This window comes from Phoxinus phoxinus (genome assembly GCF_949152265.1).
Source record: "Phoxinus phoxinus genome assembly, chromosome: 5".
NCBI classification, from domain to species: Eukaryota; Metazoa; Chordata; class Actinopteri; order Cypriniformes; family Leuciscidae; genus Phoxinus; species Phoxinus phoxinus.
The window spans coordinates 39,099,885-39,117,463 of record NC_136880.1 but is presented as its reverse complement, the minus strand read 5'-3'; the positions used below and the strand labels follow the sequence as shown (position 1 = coordinate 39,117,463).

Sequence of the window (17,579 nt, the reverse complement as noted above, 5' to 3'; positions counted from 1 at the left end):
GGTTGAAGGTCAACACTGCACATGTGCTTGCATCATTTACATGATCTCTGAAGGGTTCAGTTTCAGTAGATGTAGAACATGTTAGAAAAAATCTATCCATGTCCTAACAGCGCCAGCACATCCTCTCACAGCGGGAAAGAATCCCTCATGTCTGTATGTGAAACCCATCTGCTGCACGATGACTCATTCAAATGTTTTGTTCATGCAGCATTCTCCATGTAGACATCCATCTGTGTATTTAACTGATTTAAAGTCACTTATCAAACTAGTTAACATGTATGCTGGTTGAATATTGTGAAAATTTATCACAGTTCACCCAATAAATTAAAGATTTGAATCAATTTGAGAATATGGATGAATTTCTTTTTTCGGTGGAACATGAAAAAATATATTTTGAAAAGTCAATGGTGTCCAATGTACTTTGGACCCCTATGTTCTTTCAAAACATCTTATGTGTTCTGATGAAAAAAGAATTGCTGTAAAACAAAACAAAAACTTTTAATAAAAATATTTTAGCTTTTAGTTTTATATGATCAGTTTTCATTTTAATTTTTTCAAACTAAAGACTCAGACTCTGGCCTTGAATCTCTCCTCCTCTTGCCAGAGAAATTGGGTTACGAGGAGCCTATTTAAACTGCAGACTGACAGCGGGCAGAAACATGAAGGACCTTTCAGTGAGACACATGCTCCACTTCTGAAAGCTTTATGAACTTTGTGGAAACCTTGACTTTCAAACAAACCCTGAATTTGCTGAGCTGAAAGATACTTTCGGATGGTGTTTTCATGTATAATTCACTAGGACAGAAATCACTACAAGGTTAATTCTTAATTCTCTAAATGTAAAAAAGAGGCATTTGTAATGTTTCAGAAAACCACATTTTAAAGCTGCATTAGATGTCCGATTGTACCAATGAGGAGATTTGCAACATGTTTACATCTATGCATACTGCGACTCGACATTAAAGGAATATTCTATCACAAGCATCTGTGGCAAACATATGAATGACTGCATTTTATTTATTTATTTTTTTGATGTACTATCTGTTTAGAAATATTTCAAACTTATGTTTTTCCGTTTCTGTTTTATTCAGAGAGGTGTGATGAGGTGTTGGCGTCACCCCTTCCCTACAGCGCCTTCACCAGCTCCTCGGTGTTGGCGTCTGATTTTGGCGCTGGCTATGCAAAACTCAACAGGAGAGTAGGTGAGGATGGAATACTAGCGTACTGCATATTATAAACACTAATGTTCAAAAGTTTGGGGTACGGTAAGATTTTTAAACGTTTTTAAAAGAAGTCTCATGCACAACAGGGCTGCATTTATTCGATCAATATTAATACTATTTGAAACAACTGTTTAATATGTGAATATATTTTAAAATGTAATTTATTCCTGTGATCAAAGCTGATTTTCCGCATCATTACTCCAGTCTTCAGTGTCACATGATCCTTCAGAAATCATTCTAATATGCAGATTTGGTGAAACATTTCTGATTATCATCAGTGTTATTCTTATTTTTATCAGGATTCTTTGATGAATAGAAAAATCAATAGATTAGCATTTGTTTGGAATAGAAATCTTTTGTAACATTCTAAATGTCTTTACTGTCACCGTTGATTAATTTGAATGTCCTTGCTGGATAAAAGTAAAAAAAAAATTTGAGAGCACATTGAGTAGTTGTCCATTTATAATGAAAATGAAATTGTGAATTTGCATGCAAAATGTTGCCATAAATTAGCATTTTGATCCAATTTTGTATAAACATATCTTAACTCTTGGCAGTATAAATAATGAGTCACAATGTTAAAAACCACGGCTGTAATCACTTCCAGGTTCATTCAACACACTGGAAATGTAAGGTCTAGTCAATTACATTGCATTGTGGGATACACATCCTGTGTTGTATAGTAGTAGTAGGTCATCTGGGTAGTCCATGTTCAGACAGAGATGTGCTGCAGATAAAGTATAAAGGATACTTTAGGATTTGCTTAGATTGCATAATAGAGAAAACATCTCTGTAGGCCATAATGAACTTTAATGCACATTCTGGCTACCGTTAAGGAAGTATAGTGTCGATGGAGCATTATGGAGCTGCGGTGTGGACTATCCCATCGTAATTCAAGCTTGGCAGCATGTGCTGTTTTCTCACATCAGATTTGACTTGTACTTTGTCTTTCATAGGTAATGGAGGATGGTCACCGTTAGACTCCGACAGGTACCAGTGGCTACAGGTGGACCTCAGGGCCAGGAAACAGATCACTGCCATAGCAACACAGGGCAGATACAGCAGCTCTGATTGGACGAAACACTACAGGCTCTTCTACAGTGACACGGGAAGCAACTGGAAGCCGTATCGGCAGGACAGCAACATATGGGTGAGTTTACAGGGGAATCTGTGATTTATAGCTCAGGGAGTACATATTGTTTTTGGGTTACCAAGTCTGAGACAAACAGCTGCTGCTGTGTTGTTCAAAACTCACATGACCCACAAAAGTTTAGAAAAAAAGTGAAACTTTTTCTCTTATTGTCACCGATATGTTCTGTTAGTTTCTGTTTTCATGGACTTTCAGTTTGATTTCATTTGTCACGTCTTTGTTCAGATTTCCCGCCACTCGTTAGTTTCTATGGTTACCGTTATCATTCGTTCATATGTGCCAGCTGTGTGATTAATTATTCTTGTTTGTGTTCCTGCTTAAGTTGTTCCTTCGTCTGCACTCCTGGTCCATTATTGTCTTTGCATAATGCACTGTCTCGCTAGTTGGCTGTCTATACTATTGTCATCTTCTTCTTCATTATAACTTAAGTGTTACACTTATTTTACACTTATGTTACACTTATATTTTGGACTGTAAACCCTTATTACATTTTTTCAAATGAGAAAGTGCAAGACTTCTGAGAAATAAAAATAGACACATATGAGACAATTGTTGACATAAACTAGTTAGTTCATCCAAAAATGAAAATTATCCCATAATTTATTCTCCCTCAAGCCATCCTAGGTTTATATGACTTTCTTCTTTCAGCCAAACACATTTGGAGTTATATAAAAAAAACATCCTGGCTCGTCCAAGCTTTATAATGGGAGTGAATGGAGATTTTGAAGCCCAAAAAAGTGCATCAATCCATCATAAAAGTAATCCATGCGGCTCCAGGGGGTTAATAAAGGCCTTCTGAAGCAAAGCCATGCATGTTTATAAGAAAAATATCCATATTTATTACTTTATAAGCTATAATCGCTGGCTTCTGGTAACGGCCGTAAGCTGGTCAAGTTCAAGCAGAAGAGTGACCTCTGACCCGACTGATGAAAGCCTTGCATTGTCTGCGTCGGGGCACAAAAGCTGCACTTGAACACACCGAAAGAACTACAGCCGACATGAGACAACTGTCTATTTCTGCAGATATATTCGTCTATATTCCTCATTCAAAAAGGGAAACCGACGCTGCAGATACACAAACCGTAAACAAAGCAGAGCGTGCTTACCAGTTTGAATATCAATCCTGCTGATCACGTTCTCGCTCATGTTAATATTAAAATATTTGGTACCTGTCGGAGTTTCTGGTAAACTTGTGCAAAAGATGGTAGAAGTATTGTAAATATAAGGTTTATTGATCAGTGATTCCGATGTTTACAACTAGACTTATTTTTGTTTCAATTGTACTAGGTAACTCCTCCTTGGCCATCTTTGATTTTGTTCAATGTATGTTTTTCTTTTTTCTTTTCATGTTGTTGTTGTTGTTGTTGTCATAAAACTCCAATAAAAATGAAAGTAAAAAAACAAAAAAAAAATCATCATATTTTAGTCCTCTAATTCGTGACCAGTGTTTTGTTTTGCTCTATCCTCTGCGCTTCTGCGTTCGTCAGGACATCCTACCTCGGGTCAGAGGTCACATAGCAATGCTGAAATACTCAATAACAGTGCGTATGAAAATAAATTAAGATACAAAGCCAGTTCTCCTGGAAATGTGCCGAGAGCCTGTCGTAGTAATCTGTGTACAGAGAACGAGCAGTAATGGTGTGTCTCACTCACAGAAGGAGGTTCTCTCAATGAGTTTATATAAAGTGTGGACTTTTATCTGCCTCAGACGTTTTCAGGTAACTGGAACTCAGAACGGGCTGTGCGGCATGAACTTCAGCATCCTTTCGTGGCTCAATACGTGCGTATCATCCCACTGGACTGGAGTGAGGAGGGGAGAATTGGTCTGAGAGTGGAGCTCTATGGCTGCGCTTACTGTGAGTGATGTCAAAGTGGTCATTTTTAAACTTTTTAATCATTTTTTTTTACATCTTTGTGCAATTCTCACTTTATGCATTGCTTGCTTACTTTGTTGTTGGGACAAATATAGTTGCATCATTCTTCATGCAACAAGAATAGGCTCTTTAGCATATTGTGGCTGGTCTTCCTGGGCTGTGGACGGAGTGTTGAGTTCTCAAAGTCAGAGTATACATAATACACACTCAAGATCAAGGAATATTATGCATAATCATTTATGATATGGACTCTTTAAAAGCTAATATGTTCAGTTTCACCAATGTTGCATCATCAACTTGGTTTGATGTGAGACAGCATAGATATGAGAAAAGACTTCATGTGTTTGTTCGAGACTAATCCATATTTCTGCATTCAGGGGCGGACATGATCAGTTTTGACGGCCAGGGAGTGATTTCCTATCGATTCAGACAGAAAAAGTTGAAGATCTTGAAGGATGTGATATCACTGAAGTTTAAGACCACTAAAGGAGACGGCATTCTGCTTCACGGAGAGGGACAACAGGGCGATTATATCACTCTAGAGCTACGCCGAGCAGAACTGCTCCTGCAGATCAACCTGGGTAATGAATTTAACTCAAGAGTGACAGTGGTACAATACCATTCAAAAGTGACGGGTTATTAAGTTGTTGGTTTTTTATCACTACTTTTATTCAGCAAGGGTTCATTAAATAGATCAAAAGTGAAGATAAAGACATTTACCATGTTACAAAAGATTTGTATTTCAAATACATTTTTTAATTTCTCCTCATCAAAGAATTCTGAAACAGTTTCCACAAAAATATTAAGCAGCACAACTGATCAACACTAATAATAGAAATAAATGTTTCCTAAGCAGCAAATCAACATATTAGAATGATTTTTAAAGAAATAAATTACATTTTAAAATATTAAAATAGAAAACTTAAATAAAATGTAATAATATTTAACAATATTACTGTATTTTTGATCAAATAAATGCAGTTTCGAAAAAATTTTGGACAAACTTTTGAAGAACTTTCTGTTTTATTCTATGATTGACAGCATGCAAACCCTACTGTTTTAAGTATTTTTATAAAATAATTTTGTCTCCTTAGCCATTTTGTATGGATCCCGGTTTGACCCATCTGACTCGTTTCATTAATGGCATTGATGTTTGTGTCTATTTCAGGCAGTAATCAGTACGGCTCCATTCAGGGTCACACATCAGTGTCTAGCGGCAGTCTGTTGGATGACGACCACTGGCACTCGGTTCTGATCGAACGCTACAGACGCAGCGTCAACTTCACAGTCGACCAGCACACGCAGAGCTTCCGCACCAACGGAGAGTTTGACCACCTGGACCTGGACTACGAAGTACAGGACCGATTTCAAATAAATCTGTTTTGTTATGTTATGTGTTCAAATAAATATATACTGTATGTTTTGGGTTAGGATTATTCATCATTTTTACATTTTCAACTTTCTTTAGTGTATAATATTGCTGTTTGCGCATGAAAAAGCTCTATTGTAACTTATTGTAACTCCATTGTAGCCCTGATTTTTTTCCGGGAATGAACACGTCACTATATTCCGCATTTATATAATTCCCGCCAAAAGCACATGCAAAAAAAAAAGGAGTTAGGCCTTGTTGAGTTATAGCTATTAGTGTGTTAAAACTGTCAGTTTTGGTAAGGGGCATGACATTTCCCTAACACACTCGAAGTGCTTGATCACAACACACTGGTCCAGCCGACCAATCAGAGCACATTGTGCTTTTCAGAAGGAGGGGCTTCATACAGACAGGAATTAAACAGCGTTACTGACAGACAGGGAAGAGAGGTGCTGCAACAATGTCGAAAATACAAAAAATAATGTTTTTTTTTTAATATTCAAGCATGAAAACCTATTCTAGTAGACCCCAAAAACAAAATTGACTCTGATTAAAGATTACAAGGGCACATGAATTTTAAATAAATAATGATGTGCACGAATATATAATTTATAATAAATACTAGAGTATTCCATAACAAACAAGTATTGTCCATTTTGATTTCATGGGGACTTTAAGGCAGAATTTCTCAATTTAAAACATGTAATGTCAAGATTTTGCGGTAAACTATGCCTTTAAGATCACATAAAAGCCATTAACACAATTATATATTTGCATATTATGCAATAATCTCTCATGTTCCATTTACACCTCTCCCCCGCTCTGTTTAATCATCTTACCCCAATGCTACCGGGAACTGGGTCTTTAGCACACATATTATTTCGTTCACTGTGTGGCATTTATTCAAACAGATAAGATTAGATAAGATTAATGTTTTGCTGTCAGTATTATAAATGGTAAATGTTTCCCTCACTTTCACTGTGCTTCGATGTCTATTCCCAGATTACATTTGGAGGGATGCCAGTGTCTGCCAAGCCCAGCTCAGGGGCCAGAGAAAACTACATTGGCTGCATGGAGGCCATTCATTACAACGGGGACAACATCACTAACCTCGCACGCAGGAGAAAAGTAGACACCTCCAGCTTTGTACGTGCCAAATTTACATGTCTATTTTTATCAAATGAACACTGCGGAGCTCTCCAATGTCTCATGATGATAATTCAGTGGCTGTTCAGAGGAATTGCTGTTACTGGGTATTACGTTACTCTAAAACCGCAGTCCTCAACCTATTTAACTCCCCTATTGTCAAAATATATATTTTTTTTTTTACAGAAAACAGGACTGTCAATATATTCATTAATTTATTAATAAATAAATTAAATTAAATTTTTGGTCAAACTTTAGTTTAGGGTCCAATTCTCACTATTAACTAACTATTAACTATGACTTTTGGCTCAATAAATTACTAATCACTGCTTATTAATAGTTAGTCAGGTAGTTGTTAAGTTTAGGTATTTGGTTGGAATAAGGGATGCAAATATGTTCATGCAGAATAAGCCATTAATATGAGCTTTATAAGTAGCTAAGCAACTTGATCATAGTGAAAATTGTACCCTAAACTAAAGTGTTACCAAATTCTTTAATAATTCAATAATTATATTAAAATATATATGAATTATATTAAAATTAAAACAATTTTGTAATTTCAGAAGATTCAAAAACTGAATGTTCTTCAGGGTTCAAGAATGCATTTATGTGACATATTCATGAAACATTCATGGAAACTTTCCATTGCACAAAAGGTTCTTTATAGTGAAAACAAATGTTTTAAAAATAAAAAAAATATTCAAATGTCCTTAACATGAAGGGGAAAATGGTTCTTTTAAGAACTATTCACTGAAAGGTTCTCCATTTTTAGCTGTTTTGTTTTATATGTTTAAATCAGTTTATACCCAAGCCCCTGAGAACCACTGCTCTAAAAGTTTTAATTACTTCTGGTTACAATTTACAAGAAATAAGAAATGACCCCATTTGCTTTCTTAATACAGATTTTAGGCAATCTGTTGGTTTTTTCGATGATTGTTCTAATTTGATTCTTTGTATTGTTTACAGTAATCTCAGCTCCCAAAGGTTTGCGTCTTTTATATCTCACATGAAATGTTCAATAGATACAGTTCCTCTCCCTGCACTAACCTCAGTCATAAACAGAGATCTCCTTCCCTTTCCCACAATGCTCTGTGTGTGAGGACAGACGTGAAGTGAGAAGTGCTGTCACCGTGTGTGTTCTGTGATTATTCACAATGACTACATAATGACTGCCGGTTATTGTCCACAGTCCCTTTCTGTGCTGGAAAATCTAGGTCGTGCCAGTTTAAGGTGATTGAGTGGAGTTTTGAAACATGGTACCTGCTTTTCCCGGTCCAAGGTGGTCTGACGATCTTAAACAGCTTGACTTGACCAACCAGGTCCACTGGCTGGTATTTCCACCATGTAGACCAGTGTGGACTAGCTAGAAATATCACAAAACCAGCTACCACCTTAAACGGGTTTTAGCTGGATTTTCCAGTATGGTCCTGATGTGAACTATCCAGGTTTCCTGAATAAACTTCCCTCTTACTATGAAAAAAAATGTATCTGCCCTCTGAAATTCTGCTGTAAAGTTTGTGATCATTCCTGCAGTGCTGTGTGTTAAACAATTTAATTTCCACTGTCATTGGAAATGTTCATTTTTATGTGTGCTGTTCCCATTCCAGCATAACCTGACGTTCTCTTGCACGGAATCACGCACGTTCCCTGCCTTCTTTAACTCCACCAGCTCCTTGCAGCTTCCGGGTCGGACTGACGCGGACACCGTGTCGGTCAGACTTCAGTTTCGGACATGGAATCCCAGCGGTCTGCTGTTCTTTACTCCACTCATGCCTGGAGGGGTGGAGGTCAGCCTGGTGGAGGGTAAAGTTACTGTTCACATGTACGTCGCGCTGGGCAAGAATACACGTGTGGACATATCCTCAGGTAACATTACAACTAAAAACGCACACTGAGAGCTCTCAATCTCTAGAATTTCTTTAGTTTCAGCTTCCACTTGTATTTTATTTCCATGGCATCCCTATAGCAACACTCTAGCAACCATCCATAACACCGTAGCAACATATAACAACGCATTTAAAACACTGAGAACACCTCAACATCCCTGTAGCAACACCTTAGCAGCCATTTAGAACATCTTAGCATCCACATAGCACCTTGGCAACCACCCAGAGAACCCTAGAAATTGCTTGGCAGCATTAAAGCAACCGATCAAAACACCATAGCAACACACTTGAACACTCAGAACCTCTAGCATTCGGTAGCAACACCATATCAGCTATTTAAAACACCTTAGCATCTGCATGGCAACACCTTGGCAACCACCCAGAACACCCTAGAAACTGCATAGCAGCATGATATCAACAATTCAAAACACCATAGCAAAACACTAAAAACACTCAGTACCTCTAGCATCCCTGTAGGAACACCATAGCAGCCATTGAAAACACCTTAGCATCTGCATGGCAACACCTTGGCAACCACCCAGAACACCCTATAAACTGCATAGCAGCATGATATCAACAATTCAAAACACCATAGCAAAACACTAAAAACACTCAGTACCTCTAGCATCCCTGTAGCAACACCATAGCAGCCTTTAAAACACCTTAGCATCTGCATAGCAACACCTTGGCAACCACCCAGAACAATCAGAACTTCTTAGTATCCCTGTAGCAACACCCTAGCAGCCATTTAAAACCCCTTACCTATGACATATCAACATCTTACCAACCCATCAATGTACTGACCAGTGAAACATGGACAAAAACACACATACACAAAAAACTAAAGTACTATGACTTTTGCTCATGGAGGTAAACCATTTGGCTGTGCAGGTTCTGGTCTTAATGATGGACAATGGCACAATGTTCACTTCCTGGCACTGGAGAGCATTGCCATGTTAACCATTAATGGAGACGAGATGTCCACAGTGAGAGCTGCCCTCCCCATTCAGATCAGGACTGGAGGAGATTATTTTTTCGGAGGTAATCGTAGGAAACACCGCTCTTTTTTGTACGTCAAATGTTATAATAATGTATTGTCAGCATCTTATTGGGCACACTTGATCCGCTTTGCGTGACTGCACGTCTGAGATTACAGGTTTTAATTTCCTTGTTTGCCATGTGCAGGATACTTCCCGCGGACTGACCTTTCTCCATCACAGCGCTCCTTTCAGGGCTGCATGCAGCTCATACATGTCGACGAACAGTTGGTCGACTTGCAATCTGTGGAGCAAGGCATGCTGGGTAGCTTTGAGAACGTCAGTCTGGATATGTGTGCCATCGTAGACAGGTAATTGATTTTCAGTATAGACATCTCTCCGATGGAGAGACCCGATGTAAATTTGCATACTATTTTACAGATTTATGCATATTTTGCTTTGTAAAAGTCAAAATGCTCTCTCAATACAGCTTTGCTTTTCATATGGTAATGTCACGTCTTTTGCGATAAAGTCAATCCCCCCGTACCCATCCATATTCATTCATGGACCCGCTGCTCTGCACTCTCAGAGATGACTCTGCAAACAAATGTAGAAAAGAAGTTTGCCTTTGATCGCAATGTTCTGATCAAAGCCGCTGCTGTATTTTGATTGTTTTTTGTTTAAGTCTCTCAAAAAAGACGTTTCTCGAGCTGTACCACTGATTGCTTTATTAGAGTCATAAGGACTTTCAGAGGTGTGAAGCCTCTTTGAGAAAGTTACGTAAGCCACATCTAACTCACTTCAGCGGGAGTTCCTCAAAGCTCTGTCACGTGTCCTGCCCCCATTTGATCAGGTCGAATTTTAACATGCAGGATCAGGATCTTTAGCTGACAGGACTTAAGGACTGTAAAACGTAGGCTTTTTTTAGAGCTACGAAGAACTTTACAGTGTCTTTAATCTTTCTCTCTCGCTGTCTATCTTTCTCTCCAGGTGTGTGCCAAACCACTGTGAACATGGAGGAAAGTGCTCTCAAACTGGAAACATGTTTAAATGTGCATGTGAAGGCACTGGATACTCTGGTGCCACCTGCCACAACTGTAAGCCATCTCAAATCATATTGCCCACTTTTATTTGAGCTTATTTTGACACTTGTTTATTACAAACTGCTGCTAGGTTGTACAACAGGACCAAATAGACTCAAACAATGCTGTACAATGTTATAAAAGCAGTGTCTGGTGGCGAAGGAGACCATTTTTAACTCCACAAAGAACTTTTCTCGTTCTTTAGAAAACCATCAAGTGTACTGGTGTCCTAAAGAACACATAAACTAATAAACTGATCTGAAGAACCTGTAATGAATCATCATAATTATCTTTTATAATCTCCAAAGAACTAAATATCAACTCCTTTTTTGAACCTTACAGTGCATGCAAAGAACATTTAGAGAATAGACATTTTTGCTTTGGAATTATCAGATGCTAGTATAATTATTTTATTTTGTATTTATTTAGCTGACTGGTTCTCAGAAATGAAGCATCGTAGATTTTTTTTTGCAGCGGAGGCTGTTTTGATGCTTACGCTGTGTGTTTCTGCAGCTGTGTACGAGCAGTCATGTGAGGAGTACAAACACTTGGGCCGAAGCTCAGACACATACTGGATCGATCCGGACGGCAGCGGACCCCTTCAGCCATTCAGAGTCACCTGCAATATGATGGGTTAGAACCACCAAACTCATATGACATTCACTGATGTAAACAAGCTAACGGGTGGCTAGACTAGCATTTCAGTTTGTCTGTATTTAACTGGATTAGGCTCTCCCAGACAAACAGCATCTAAAAGGGTCATGTGATAAACAATAATAAAAAATCTGTCTCGGAAGATCTTATCATAGGTGAACAACACTAAATACAGGGGTAAGCATAGTCTTAAATTGTGTTGGAAAAAAAATATTGATATAGTATATTGATATATATAAACATTAAAAGTGTGTAAAAAAAATACATTTAAAAATAAATACATTTAATTACATATATTTAAATACATACATATAGTATATATATACACACACACATGTATTATAATGTATAATAATTTAATAAGTAAGGAATAATTGACGGCGGGCTGTTGAATTGTTAGAATATAATGACTCATAGAGTTATGGTTATTCCGAAGTGGAGTTGCCATTACACCTCTCTGGTGTGCATTATTTTCTAATAATTCAACGGCCCGTCGTCAATTATTCCACTTATGGTTACCACACCTCAAGACATTGTTCAGATGATGTATTTCAAGTTTCATTTGCTTCAAGAACAGCACACTTTATATATGTATATTTTATATAGATAATATATGTATATACAGTAAATTTATATAAAAATATATAAGTTTATTTCAAAAAGTGTGTATATATATAATACATTTAAATACAAATATATTTAAATACATTTAAAACAAAACAGAATATCAGCAGGATCATGTGAAGCACACACATCTTAAGTTCAGTTAAAATATTCATATCATGTGTTAATTGTATTCATTGTCATAACAATGAATAAATGAACACATAATCACCTACATTTACACATCAGTGACCTTTGGTACCAAAAATGACTAAATTATGACTGAATTAATAAATGACTAAATAATGACCGTTTTTGTTGCAAAAAGCCTTAACTAACATGATAAAATATATTACTTATTTAACAATAAATACATCCATTTATCCAACAAAAAGCAAAAATCAATACTTGAATACTCACTGAGTGGTACATGTGTCTGTGTGTATTTCAGAAGACAAGGTGTGGACAACCATTGTGAATGACCTTCCAGCTCAGAGTTCTGTGGCAGCGGGTTCAGGACCTGAGGACAAGACTATGCTCACGCTCAACTACAGCATGTCTGTTGAACAGGTGACGCTTAAAACACTGTGAATTGAACAATTAACGCTTGTTATATCTGAACAACAGGTGCTGAATATGGTGCTCATGTTTTTGTGGTTCAGATGAACGCCGTCACCAGCAGCGCTGAGCTCTGTGAGCAGAATGTAGCGTACATGTGCTACAAATCACACCTGCTCAACACGCCAGGTAAATGGATGTGATGTAAAACTAACACCTCCAGGAGGAAAGTTTAATTGCTCAAAGTTTGAGGCGTTCATTTTCCCTGTGTTTTAGACGGTTCTCCGTCCACGTGGTGGGTCGGCAGGGGGAACGAGAAGCATCTCTACTGGGGCGGCTCAGGACCCGGCGTGCAGAAATGTGCCTGTGGCATTGAACGCAACTGCACAGACCCCAGATACTACTGCAACTGTGATGCGGATCTGAGACAATGGTGAGATCTTAGTCCATTCTTGTTTTGGTCAATGAAACTTGTAGGACTTGCACGATTAGATGACATAAAGAAAAGCCAGCTGTATACAAACCTGGTGGCCTCTTACTGTTAAATTGGATGATTTGATCATCCTGAGTTTGTTTGGAATTGCATACAACCATATTACCGTACTTTTTTGCTTATTCTTTTGTAATACTATATAGTTTGCAATACAGTATTTTTGCAATATGCAACATGGTAGCCTACACAGTGGTTCAAAAAATAAAAGATGTTTTAATGTTTTCTCTTATGCTCATCAATGCTGCATTTATTTGATAAAAAATACATTAAAACCGGTAATATTGTGAGATATTATTACTATTTAAAATATAAACATTTTTAATATATTGCTAAATGCTATTCATTCCTGTGATGCAAAGCTGGATTTTCATCATCATTACTGCAGTCTTCAGCGTCACATGATCCTTCAGAAATCATGCTGATTTGCTGCTCAAGAAACATATCTTATTATTATTGAAAACTGTTGTGCTGCTTAAGTTTTATCTGGAAACCGTGATACATTTTTTCATGGTTCTTTGATGAATAGAAAGTTCAAAAGAACAGCATTTATTTGAAATGGAAATCTTTTATAACAATATAAACATCTTTACTTTCACTTTTGATCAATTGAATGCATCCTTGCTCAATAAACATATTCTTTCAAACATATTTCTTTCAAAAACTAATCTAACTGAACTCAAACTTTTGAACTGTAGTGTATATTGTGCACAGTGTGCTAATTTTCTGTATGCATGATAGATCTCCAATGCAATCCGTTCAACTTCACCTTTCATAAACAACAACTGTTTTTAATATCTCCTCCTTGAATCAGTGAATTAAAAGAATATTCGGGCACAAAAATGCAAAATATCCATATTTATGTGTCGAATAAAAGAATGGCTTTGGCTTAATTAAACTAATGAAATTATAAATAATAATATTATTTTTTAAATGCAGTACTTACTTTGTACTATGCAGTAAGCAGTACACTACAAAATCCCAGTTTGAACATACCGTATCCCATGTCTGCTGTATTGTACAGTGATATGTTGCCCCCTTGTGGTCCATAATTCTTCCTCTGCCTGTGTTTGTTTCTCCAGGAAAGAGGATGCTGGTGTGTTGATGTACAAGGACCATCTGCCTGTCAGTCAGGTAGTGGTTGGCGATATACACCGCTCTGGATCCGAAGCCAAACTCACTGTTGGGCCGCTCCGCTGCCAAGGAGATCGTAAGTGCAGTCATGCTCTCAAATGTAGTAACTACAACATGCAACAGTTTAGCCAAGTAGGACGTGTTCTTGGATCGACATCCGTTCTTGGTCCGATCACAGAAACAAACACAGGCCTATCCTCAAAACTAATTATAAAGTACCTTTTAAATTGATGAGAAATGATTACATCAAAATATGTTACCTGCACATTGCGCTTTTTAGAGGCAGGTCGAGACAGGAACTAAACAGAGTGTTACTAACAGACTGTGAAGAGTGGAAGGTGGAGGGTTTCTGACTGCTAAGGCTAATGCTAACCATATTTGAAGGTTGACCAAGCAAGCTCATTGGCTACTGATACAGCAGGAACCAATCAGCTGTGCCCTATAGACAGAGAATTATGTGATTGAGTTAAGGACCTATCAGCCTGTGCCATTTAGAGTTTCGTGACATAACTTTGTATATGTTTTTTGAACATTCAAGCATGAAAATATTTTCTAGTAAACCCCAAACACAAAATCAAGACATCTACTGAGTTGTCTTTTGGTGTGTTTCTTTTATAGGTCACTACTGGAACGCAGCGTCATTCAACACACCCGCATCTTATCTTCATTTTCCCACCTTCAAAGCCGAGACCAGCGCAGACGTTTCCTTCTATTTTAAGACTTCAGCCTCACATGGTGTCTTTCTGGAAAACCTGGGAAATCCAGATTTCATTCGCTTGGAACTCAAATGTAAGCTCGCATGTAGAGGACCACATCTTTTTAGCACCTCATCTTGAGTAGGGTTGTTGTAAATCACTGTTATCTTCCCTTCAGAGAAAGTGAGATACTATACTATTATAGTATTTATTCATATTTTGAATTAGCTTTTATTTTAACATTTTCAGTTTTAATAATTTTGTTGAGCTTTTGACATTTTCATTATTTTCAGATTATTCAGATTATTTTTATATTTCTATTTTGCTGTATTTTTTATTCCAGTTTTATTTTAGGATTTTGTTTATTTATTTTAGCTTTATTTCAACTACCAAAAAACATTTTGAATAGTTTTAGTTGAATTAACTGCTTTCCACAGCTGCTACAGTGGTGTCGTTCTCATTTGATGTGGGCAACGGGCCTGTGGAGTTAACCGTACGCTCATCTACACCCCTCAATGATGACCAGTGGCACAGGGTGGAGGCGGAGCGGAATATTAAGGAGGCTGTTCTGCGATTGGACAAGCTGCACAGGGAGGCGCGGTCAGCCCCGCATCAGGGACACACGCGCCTGCAGCTCTTCAGTCAGCTGTTTGTAGGTAAGATCTCACGCAGATGATTGGGAAGTAGAATTTCAGCAAGAGAATGTCAATGAATGGGCTTCCAAGAGATTCACTTTAAACACACCCAATCTAGTAATGTCCTAATTACAATGATGATCATATTTTATCAAAAGTTGTGAAACATAACCCAAACTTTTCTATTAAAATATTTTCTACACACAAGTAGAATTTTGTACTTGAAATTGTACAATAAAAAGTGTACAAAAATACATCTTAAGGTTTTCTGGGGAAATGGAAATAAACACTTAGAAACTGATACTCAAGAAACTACTAATACAGAAAATTAAAAACACTGATATAATAATAATAATAAGTCAGTTTGGCTCCAGATAAGATAATAAACATAAATTATAAATAAATTAACAAAATAATAATAATAAAAGTCAATTTATCTCCCAAATATCTCATTATAACAATTCAAAAAGTTTTAGTTAATATTTATTTTTAGATAAAATCTTTGTACCCTTCTAAATGTAAAATATTTATTGCAAACATAAAATATATATATACACACACACACACACACACACACATATATATATTATATATATATATATATATATATTCATTCATTTTAAAGAGATATTTTTGTTCTCTTAATAGCGTATAATGTCTTCACATGAAATTCATAAAAAAAATTACTCCACAAAGAAATTTTTTGTTTGTTTTTTTGTTTGTTTTTATTGTTATGTTAATATCTCATTATATCTGTGTTGCCGTTACACTTTAGGAGCCTCAGGGGGGCAGAGAGGTATTCTGGGTTGCATTCGTTCCCTAAAGGTCAACGGGGTGACACTTGACCTTGAGGGGAGGGCAAAGGTCACACCAGGGGTGAAGCCTGGATGCTCGGGTCACTGCAGCAGTTATAGAATGCATTGCCAGAATGGAGGGAAATGTATCGAGAAATACAACGGATACTCGTGCGACTGCAGTCTGACCGCCTTCGACGGGCCGTTCTGCAATGATGGTATGGGCCATTATTTTAGTAGATAGATAATTCACTATTGTTTTGGCTGTAACATAATGAGCGAATAAATATTTAAACCCACAGATCTCGTCTTTAAAGAGTACATTAGAACTGTATATACATGACATCAAAGCTAACAGACATGGACTACAAGCCGATTTGGCCTAGTTTTGCTTTGTTCTTATTGTCGCCTGCCTCCATTCTAGATGTTGGTGGATACTTTGAGAGTGGGACGCTGGTGCGGTACGACCTCATGTCAGAGAGCAGCTCTTCTTCTGCAGTTAAAGAAGGCGAGTCTGGAGTCCTAAGCACAGTGGGTAATCTGACCCGTGAGGAGCTGAGTTTTAGTTTCAGTACGTCCCACACGCCAGCCGTCCTCATCTACATTAGCTCCAAGACGCAGGACTACCTGGCCGTGGTGCTGCGGCAAAATGGTAAGACTGATCGCATGTTCACAGCTCAGATTTAATGCTTTTCACACTGTGTGAACCCTGGGTTTTCATCCTTCTATACCACTTCTTTAATCCTGGGAAAAAGAACATTTCACTCGTGTAATTTAGGAGCAGGGTTAGCACTAGTTTTGCAGTGTTAAAGGAGTAGTTCATTTCAGAATTTAAATTTCCTGATAATTTACTCACCCCCACGTCATCCAAGATGTTCATGTCTTTCTTTCTTCAGTAAGAAAAAAGAAATTAAGGTTTTTGAGGAAATTATTCCAGGATTTTTCTCCGTATAGTGGACTTCAACTGGAACCAACGGAAGGTCCAAATTGCAGTTTCAATGCAGCTTCAAAGGCTCGACTTGATCCCAGCCGAGGAATAAGGGTCATATCTAGCCAAACAATCGGTCATTTTCCAAACAAATTTAACAATATATATATAGTTTTTAACCACAAATGCTCATCTTGCACATCCATGCATTACGTAATCACGTTGAAAAGGTCACGTAGGTGGAAAATGTAGGGTAGGGCGAAAAACCTCCAACTTCAAAATCGTCCGTCATCGTTGTTTTACTTTATTTTTTGTGAAGGCTGTTTGTCTTTGCATGTTCACTTTGTAAACACTTGGTCGGTACTTTCGCCTACGTCACAC

General features: G+C 37.5%; 1 protein-coding gene across 2 annotated transcripts in view; it reads left to right on the top strand.

The window, feature by feature from the left end:
• The window catches only part of cntnap2b (contactin associated protein 2b), a 46,563-nt gene that overhangs the window by 12,196 nt on the left and 16,788 nt on the right, over positions 1-17,579 (top strand). Inside the window, exons 1-20 of one of the 2 annotated variants that reach the window (XM_079614404.1) lie at positions 768-817; positions 1,092-1,202; positions 2,180-2,373; positions 4,082-4,229; positions 4,625-4,828; positions 5,416-5,600; positions 6,619-6,762; positions 8,370-8,628; positions 9,540-9,689; positions 9,834-9,996; positions 10,616-10,722; positions 11,221-11,340; positions 12,416-12,534; positions 12,627-12,711; positions 12,799-12,955; positions 14,095-14,222; positions 14,765-14,935; positions 15,279-15,497; positions 16,252-16,488; positions 16,695-16,922. In XM_079614404.1, the coding sequence (XP_079470530.1) occupies positions 784-817; positions 1,092-1,202; positions 2,180-2,373; positions 4,082-4,229; positions 4,625-4,828; positions 5,416-5,600; positions 6,619-6,762; positions 8,370-8,628; positions 9,540-9,689; positions 9,834-9,996; positions 10,616-10,722; positions 11,221-11,340; positions 12,416-12,534; positions 12,627-12,711; positions 12,799-12,955; positions 14,095-14,222; positions 14,765-14,935; positions 15,279-15,497; positions 16,252-16,488; positions 16,695-16,922 (3,163 nt within the window). In that variant the 5' untranslated portion in view covers positions 768-783. Of the gene's footprint in view, positions 1-767; positions 818-1,091; positions 1,203-2,179; positions 2,374-4,081; positions 4,230-4,624; positions 4,829-5,415; positions 5,601-6,618; positions 6,763-8,369; positions 8,629-9,539; positions 9,690-9,833; positions 9,997-10,615; positions 10,723-11,220; positions 11,341-12,415; positions 12,535-12,626; positions 12,712-12,798; positions 12,956-14,094; positions 14,223-14,764; positions 14,936-15,278; positions 15,498-16,251; positions 16,489-16,694; positions 16,923-17,579 lie in introns of those variants that run through there. The other variant, XM_079614403.1, reaches the window with a different exon arrangement.